We start from the raw sequence: 9,202 nt of genomic DNA on the forward strand, positions 1-9,202 counted from the left end.
GGGTTAAAATAAGTGCAGAATTAGCTCTGGGATCAAAAGATTTAACACTCCCCCTCCCTCCCACAAGTCCCTGCTCCGTTGTGCGTGTCATCATACAGGTCTGTAAGATATCTAATACACCTAAATAATAGTGATTCGTTAACAAAGCACTTTGGGATAAATTCACAGTCAACAAAGAACTGACATTTCAATTATATGCAACTTGCTTTACCCTGGTGCCCGTGTAAAGGTTCCTACCGTAGCAATGTTTACTTTTCAATTCAGGAACTTTTGGCACAGTAGTCACTGCAGACGGGCGTATGTAGAATTTATACAAGCTTGGCTCAGAAACAAAGTTCCAAATCTCTCAGAAGCCCTGTATAAATCTCTCTCTGGCTGCAGCTTGGCAGCTCTGGAAAGTACATGGTCTGAAGCATCAGCAGTGTCAGCTGCTAGTGTTGTTTTCTCTGTTAGCATTGTATCTAACTGCAGAAAAAGCATCATGTGAAGCTCTGAGCCTTGCTAGTTGCATTTTATTTTTCCTTTTTAACTATTCCTTTTGGATCGTGTGTGATATCTGTATTTTGTAGCCAGGGAGTTTAACATTGTCTTGTTTAATTAAAGTACATATAATGAAGACCAAATATTTTGGTTTACTGTCATTTGACCTTGCATAGATCTCTCTCTTCCAAGAATCTTTAAGTGTCTTAGACAATCAACGTCCTTGTCAGATAAGTATTTTCTGTTTTACAGATGGAGAAAATGAGATACAGAGGTTAAGTGACTTGCCTGAGGTCACATGAGTTAATGCCAGAGCCAGGGATAGAACTAAGATATCCTAACTCCCAGTATTGTGCTTTCATTGGCAGAAAAGATTACCTCTCACACTCTGTAATTAATACAAACCTCCCTCCTACTTTTATAGAATAAACATGAAAGCTTGCCAAAGGTTGTGTTTTCCAGGGCCCATGTCCATTAGCTTTAGTAAGTAAATGAATAAAATATAATCCACACTAGAATTACAGGGCCCCAAATTATGTGCCCCCTAGCAATTCTTATCAACCGCTTTGTTTATGCAGTTCATAGTTAATCCTGTAATTCATTGTGGGTGGAAAAATTGGCTCCTAAAACTGGATACACAATTTACAGATTGGGCCACACTAAACAGTGTCAAACACAAATTATACCAGATTAAATGTCTTAAAGTGAAAAGTAGAGAACCATATGAACATTGAATTCTGGGGGCTTATTCAAATATACAGTCTCAATTATGCATACATTTTCTATTTCTTCATACCAACTGTCCATGAAATAAATAGGCAACCTATTTTTATAGTGGCCCTCAAATTTACAAGGGGTTTACCCCATTCACCATTTGATTAACCCCTTCCACCTTTACCTATGCTTCAGTTGATCTAAAAGTTCTTGAAAACCTTAGATTTATAATATTATTTGTCTGTCTTTTTGTCCTTTTCCCTCTTAATTTGTGGTGACCGTATCTCTTTATTTCATATACCCCTTATGGCTTTGAATGCCCTCTCTGTTTTTTTCGGTCAAGGTTAAGAACCTCTTTCTTTAAATATTTTGTTTCGTCGTTGTGCCAGGAAATAATTTTTAAATTGGTCAGTGCCATACTTCACATATTCGGGAGCTAATTGCTTTATAGTTTGTTGTATTATATGAAAAACAAGGTCAAACTGTGCATCTTGGATCACTCTGGCTACTAACAACCTCCAAGAGAAAAGCTGTTAATGTGCTGTCTTGCTGAAATCCCAACTCATGCACTTACATTCTGCCAATTTTTTTCTCCTCCTTTTGCGCTCCATGCCCCTCCTCCCCCCGATCTAGTTTCAGTTGAATAAGGTCATATTCGTCACTTCCTGCCCTAAATTGTTTATAATGATGCTAAGCTTTGTTAAATAGTAGAAGCATTTTCAATAGCCCCTAAGTAACTTAGGAATCAGTGGGACTTAGGGGCTTTTGAAAATTTTACCCAGCTTCTTTGTTTAAGCCAAGAGTAAGCTGCATGTCATGGTAAGCTAAGTAATTCATAGATAGGTACAGTTTGTAAAACTGTGTGGGAGTCTTCAAATGACAGGATTATAACTTGATAAATTGTAGAATCTGTGACTGATGTCATTGTCTGGGATTTTCCTCTAAAATGTTTTGAGTTCAAACTGGATTTGAAATAGTTACTGTGTGTGGTTTTGGGGTTTAATTGTACTAGTTGCTTATCCGCTTTGGGAGAGAAGGGAACAAGCCTCTCCAGTAACCCTTTCCTTTTCAGTGGTCCTCTAAACAACAAGTGATCCAGGGACTGGATTTTAATTCTATAATTCTTGTTGCTTAGCCTGTTTTTCAATCTGTCTTCTCAATATTCACTGACTGGCTGAGACTAGGAATTAATTCTGACTTCCTTTGGGAAGTTGCTTCTAATTTTTAGTTTGGATAATGAAACGTTTCTCTAATTTCAGCTCCTGCATAATAGGTCTTCCTACAATAATTGTGCTATACTTATAGTTATGGAGTAGAAACTCAAAAATTTATAAAGCAGACTCCATTAAATACAAATTTCACTGCTAAATATAGTACAACGCAGATTTGCCAGTTGGAAGTCCCCGAACTATCTCCCATTATTGCTAAAGGGAATGCAGTGGAAAGGGAGAGAGAATGTAGTTTTTCAAATGTAATCTATAAATAAAATAAATGGCTCATTTAATCACATCACTAAAACGTGGCTCTCTGGAACTCCGTGTCTGTCTGTATCTAGGTACTTTTAAAGGGCACTGTAGTATCCGAGACCCTTATCCAATTGCGGGTGTGGTTTTTTTAAATTATGTTTGTTCATGCAGCTGGATCGGTGCGAGAGGCCATACAGACGAACAGGCAACCTGAAGAGCCTACAGCTCCAAACACTACTCCTCTTCCTGCTCAGTTCAAACAACGAACACCCATGTATAACAGTAACTCAAATCCAGCTGCAGCCACACCTACTTCACCTCTAACACCTACTACACCTCCCGCCATTTCCCCTGCCGCACAACCTCCACAAGTAGCCCCCCAAACTCCGCAGCAGCCACCACCCAAGAAAAGCCTTTCTCTCACGGTAAGTAGTAGTGTATCTGTAGATTAGCAGTGACTGTACAGTGGAAGAAGATAGCAATTGATTGTCCTAAAGTGAAAGCTTTGAATGGTCAGATATTGTAAAATGCAGGAAATGTCAGACACTCAAATTGCTGGACTACATCTCTTTTCTGTTGCTGATTAAGGTCACGATCCTGTAAACTAATGCACATGCCTGAAGTTAAGTACATGAGTAGTCCCAGGTCATAGAGTTCTAAGGCTGGAAGGCACCATCAGATCCCTAGTCTGACATCCTGTATGTCACAGACCACCAACACCATCCAGCAGCTGCACGCTAAACCCAACAACTAAACTTAGACCAAAGTATTACAGTCTACAAGGGGATTAGACTATTATGTGCCACAGGCAGAATGGGAGGGACTGAGGTGCATCACTACCCAAGGCCCCTGCAATGGAAGGGAAATGGTTTAAGTGAGAGAAACCCAGATAATCCGGGCAAGTGACATTTCATGCTGCAGAGGAAGGCCAGACAGGGAGAGACACTCTCTAACCTGGGGGGAAATTCCTTCTTGACCCCACACATGGCAATCAGTTAGAGCAAGAACCGGCCAGCTAAGCATGTGAGAGGGAAAATGTTCAGTACCACCTCAGAGCACAGGCCTGCCCCCATCCAGTGTCCCAGCTCCAGCTGTGGCCATCTCTGATGCTTCGGAGGTAGGAGATCAAACAAAACAGAATATATTGGGGGTGGGGAGCTGGAATTCCTTCCTGAACCCTGCAGGTGACTGGCTGAAGCCCTCAAGCATGAGCTTTAGGTCTTCAGTGTTAAGTTAAGCATGTGCATAAGGGTTGGAAGAATCATGGCCTTAAGAAAGGGTTGTGAGACTTTTTTTTTTCCCCCCGTCTTTCTTTTCAATGATTTTGCTATATTATCTCTCTCTCTCTCTCTCTGTCTCAAAAAACAAACTCTTTAATGAAAACTGTCCCAGCAGCAGCCCGATGGCCTGCAAGTCTGGGTAGGAAGAATCTGTAACATCACAAAAGGGATGGAAGAAGCAGATGCTCCTGAACGTCCTCAGTGATTTTTTTTTTTCATTTACATAAAATTTTAACACTTTGTTCCCTTGCCACCTCTCCACACACGCAAGTCAGTAAAGTGTACTCTTCCCCATCCGTAAAAAGAAATTCTTCACCACATGGGTTTTTTCCCCTTAAAAAACTTTTACAGCAGAAGCAGCTGAAGTTTGAAATGTGCTGGTGTAGTCCTTAAGGAAAAGTGGAGCGGAGGTGTTCCTGAGAGGTCTTTGCTCTGTCTCAAAAAGTGACTGCCTTAAAATTGTGTGAAAATGGGGCTTATAATGTGAACTCTTTTGCAACCTCAACACTGTGTGCCACTATGTGCCTGTTATGAAAAGGAATGAGTGGACTTATTTTCTGTAAGAATAAAGATCACCATGTAGCCTGTGTCTTATCTTACTGTGTTCTTCAGTAGCACTTTCTCCACTGAAATACACACTTGCTTTAATATGTTGCAGAGGGAGCAAATGTATGCCGCACAGGAAATGTTCAAGACTGCAAACAAAGTTACCAGGCCAGAAAAGGCTCTTATCCTTGGGTTCATGGCAGGATCCAGAGGTATGTATTACAACTAGTGTTATTTTGAGGACCAGTAGATGCTGTGAAGCACCACTAAAATGTAAAGATGTGCTGCTTTAGTGATAATCTGGGCAGGATCTTATTTTATGGCTTTAAATGTAAAAATTGGGAGGAGCAGGGAAAAAGTCTGTTCTAAAGTATGGAGTGGCCTCACTGCACTTTCTTGCAACAGCTGAACTATTCAGTTGCCCCTACAACAATGCGTTGGAAAGCTTGTATGGCATGGCTGTGTCAACATACCAGCTGAAGTCTAAAGTCTTGTGAGTGTTGGTTGGAGGGGTGCTGACATCTAACTGCTCTGACAAACTGTATTTTTGTAGTTATAAAATGTGCCCTTCAGGACATGCACATACTTCAGTAAATAAATAACTGTAATACTATTGCTCGTACACAAGCATGTGGTGGACCTCGGGGGGGCACCCACCCCTACAGACTAACCTAGTCCACACTCTCATCAAGTGAAAATACTTGTGAATAGGCCTTGTGCTGTGCTCGGAAGGTCAGTGAGTGCGGGTGCTGTCAGACCAGGATGAGGAGGGAGCTCAAGAGTACAGAGTCTCTTCACCAATTCATTAATGTTTTAAATGTGGCAAATATTGATTCAAGCACATCAGGTGACCTCAAATGCTATGATAAATCTCAGGGAGAGCAGGCTTGGTCCTAAGGTATAAACCAAAAGTTAACACCTTGGAGTGTACCCAGGAGAATTCAGTGCCAATGCAGTTCTTGAGAACTGATGCAGTTGTCCATGAGTTAACTTCACCTCCTGCACCAGCTGTAACTTCTGTCTTAGTACACAAAGCTCTCATCACCATAGTGTGAGCACTCTGAAGCGTAGCCCATGCAGAATGCATTACAGTAATCCTCTCTCAAGATGACAAAGGTATGAAATACTGTGGTGGGGCCTGGATTTGAAAGAGAGTCTTGTGCACCTTGCCAGGCACAGGGGAGGAAAGGTGCTCTTGGCCCTAGACTGCTCCTGGGATTCCAGGAACAAGAGGCTCCTCGTTTACCAAACTCGGGAAGTACAAACCTATCACTAATGTTTCTTAAGAGATTCAGTAACACCTGCAGACCAAATCAAGTTTAGAATCAGCCAACTCATGTAGAGTGCGTCAGTTGTACAAAATAGCATTCATGTGCAGAGCACCTCCAAACTGAGCTTCATGGACAATTTTTGCAATGCTGGAGTTATTACATATCTATAATAGGATGCAAACTATTTGGAGATGTATATTCTGTAGTGATACCTGACCTTTACAATGGAGTTGGTTAAGTGGCTGCAAACAACATGACTATATTTCTTAGCTTCTATCTGTATTATCTACAGTTCATGGCATAAATGTACCATGTAATATTCTTCCTAGTGGTGGTACTGCAGTGTTGGTTTGAGAGAGGTTTTCACTGAAGCAATGTTCATCCCGTCTTCCAAAACAAATGAAATCTGTTAAGACTTGCAGCAAACTGTGTTAGCATTATAATAATTTAATTAGTTTTCTAAAGCTTAAAGCTGAACTGACATTAAGCTCCCAAAGATCTCTTCATTAAGATCTCAAATCATTACCTGCAGAAATAAGAGTGACACACTGAAAGTTTTGCAAACATTGTTCCCCCCAACCAGTTACCTTGCTAAGTCCTTAGTTTGGTCCCCAGTTCCCTTTGTTATATACTTCATGAACTCAAACCATGATCTGTGAAAGCATGTGGCTTCCTGCTTCATTCCAGGTGCTAGTGATACTGAAGCTCGTCAGGTTTTTGGTTTCGTCCTCCCTCTGGCCCTGGCAGATCCAAAGCTTTTCCTTACCCTTTAATTTTGCTAACTGGCTGTGTTGAAATGTCTTAACTTTCAGTTTGACTATTTATTTTTTATTCTTGTCTCCACAGAGAATCCTTGCCAAGAGCAAGGCGACATCATTCAGATTAAACTTAGTGAGCATACAGAAGTTTTACCAAAGGCCGATGGCACTGGGAGCACCACCATGTTAGTTGACACAGTCTTTGAAATGAACTATGCTACAGGCCAGTGGACCAGACTCAAGAAGTACAAACCTATAACTAATGTTTCCTAAGAGATTCAGTAACAACAAACTGCGGACCAAACCAAGACTAGAATCAGCCAGCTCCTGTAGAGTGCGTCAGTTGTACAAAATGGCATTCACGTGTAGGTTTCTTATTCCCTTCCAGAAGACAAGTTGTGGCTATCCAAACTAACTGGGCTCAGGTGACTGCAGTATGAAGATTCTGTCAAACTTGACAGACTTTTTTTTTTTTTTTTAATAGAAAGGTGGCGGAAAAGTTAACATTTGTTCTGTGATTCAGGGTGCCAGAAATTGACATCACAGCTGAAAATTTGCTTTTCACTTTGAGAGCATTTCAGTTCCAAGCACTGAGGAAAGGACAATTACAGAATCACAGTTTACCACTAAGCAAGGGCACAGATTTTATTGCAGAAATATTTACTCTGACTACATGGGTTCCATCCACATATGGACACTTGCACCACCACAGGTATTTGCAGTTATTCCTGCAATTTGATTGCAGTAAATCTAACCATTGCGAGTGGTAGATGTCTAATGGCACCCACTGTGTGTTTAGCTTGTCTTTTCCAGGATCATAGGGTGGTTTGAGAAGTTTTGTTAATCTTACTGTATTGCGAATATTAATGCCCAGCACAAGTTAATCTGTAATCAATTGAGATGGAGGGGAACTGAATATCTTAACCTTTTATGCAGCAAAATTTATAATTTCCTTTAGTGTCAAACTTAAGATTGCCAAAAAATTCTCACCTTGCTTATGGGCTGCTTAGGGATCATAGCTCTTTGCTACCAGGTGAGGCGCACCGTGGAGATTAATCTCTGGCTCTTGTACAGGAGGCCCCCTGGGCAACATACCTTTCTCTTGGAGGGAACGAAGCTTGTTTTGTGCTTACATGCCTCTCAAGAGCAGTTGAGTGTTACTGCAGTCTTAAGAGTGGCTCTTCCAGCCACAAAGTGAGTTACTGTCATATCTGTGAATGTGGAGGGTTAGCGAGACTGCCTTTATGGCAAATTCCTGGGGGGGGGGTTGTTTTTTGTTTTCCTCCTTCAGTGCAAGTTTGACTAAGCAGTCACTGGGCATTTGATGACCAAGGCCTGGACTACACAGTTTTTGTACTGGTACAACTGCTGGATGTGACATTCTTGAAAACTGATCTAGTTATACCAGTACAACCTCTAGCATGAACGCAGTTATACCAGCATAAAGGGGTCTTATGCTTGTATAGTTTATTCCCTTTCCCATACAGGAATAGCTATACCATACATGCACACATGCCAATAGAATTGTACCAAACTAGGAGGATTGTACCACTTTAACTGAACTGGTACAGTTAAAGCGGTACAGCTTGTGTGTAGACCAGGCGTAAGTAGTGACTTCAGAATTTGGCCCTTAATGGAGACTTGCGTTAAACGTCCATGTTTAAATTTCTTTCAGCCAATCTCATGCGTGGGATTGCACTTGCCTGGAAAGGTGATGCTGGGGAGGGAGAAGTACAAGGATAAGTCACATAACATTGTGAGAGACTGATGTGGGGCCTTGTGATGACTCAAAGTTGGCCTTAAAAAGGAATGTTAATCTATGACTTAGGCCAACACAAGATCTTTTTCTAAGATAAAAGCAAATATCCCCTAAGTGATACATCCGTGTGCGAACATGGCCTATAGATACTGTCATTTAGCTTTTTACATTGGGCATTTTTATTTTCAGATTATCCAGCTTTGTGCCTATTTGAACAGGGTGAGCATTAATGAGGAAACATATTTACAACATTTGTATTGTGATTTGATCAAAAGTATGTATACTTGCTCCAACAAAATTAAGGTCCAGAATATCCTAAATTAACTATTCTAACACTTAGTGGTTGAGTTGTACTGTTGGAACTTCCATTATCACTAAAGAGTTGTGCGCATATATCAGTGAGAGAATGGGATTCCTCAGCATAACTGTCACTCTGGAAAGTGCCCTCTACTTAATTACTCTATTTCTGCAGCAAGGTAGACTATTTTCCAACTGATACAAATCAGCCAAACAAGCAACAGGAACAAGTTAAGATGAGTGGAGGGTTTTAGTTTTTAGAATGAATTCACTGTAAGATGCATTCACAATGGTTATAACTTCTTTGACTTAATACCATTACAAATGAAGGGCTAAAGTCAGAGTATGAAAAGTATGTCTTTTTAAAAATGTGTAAGGAATAAATTGCATTCCTTTTCAATCTCGTTTGCTTTCAGGTTTTAAAATAGTCCATGTGATAACTAGTTTTCTATAAACTAAACCAGTGTGACACTTCTGTCTTAATTGCTACTGCTTTAATACATTTTGTCTTCTGCTAATTAGAAATCTAATCAGAAATTAGATGAGGGGTTGGTTTTGTTTTATAAGAATCAATGTTTAGAGGACTGGACACTTCAGGGGATGTGCACTCACATCCCCAAGTTATTGGTTC

The 9,202-nt window shown here is 40.6% G+C and overlaps 1 protein-coding gene across 3 annotated transcripts in view; it reads left to right on the forward strand.

Annotated features, from left to right (window-relative positions):
* Window positions 1–8,968, forward strand: part of NELFA (negative elongation factor complex member A) — a 40,949-nt gene extending 31,981 nt beyond the window's left edge. For all 3 annotated transcript variants that reach the window (XM_045018836.1, XM_045018838.1, XM_045018839.1), the window contains 3 exons: window positions 2,832–3,085; window positions 4,599–4,698; window positions 6,604–8,968. In XM_045018836.1, coding sequence (XP_044874771.1) covers window positions 2,832–3,085; window positions 4,599–4,698; window positions 6,604–6,788 — 539 coding nt within the window. In that variant the 3' untranslated portion in view covers window positions 6,789–8,968. The remainder of the gene's footprint in view (window positions 1–2,831; window positions 3,086–4,598; window positions 4,699–6,603) is intronic.
* Window positions 8,969–9,202: the final 234 nt, after the last annotated feature.

The sequence above is a fragment of the Mauremys mutica genome, chromosome 5 (genome assembly GCF_020497125.1).
Source record: "Mauremys mutica isolate MM-2020 ecotype Southern chromosome 5, ASM2049712v1, whole genome shotgun sequence".
NCBI classification, from domain to species: domain Eukaryota; kingdom Metazoa; phylum Chordata; order Testudines; family Geoemydidae; genus Mauremys; species Mauremys mutica.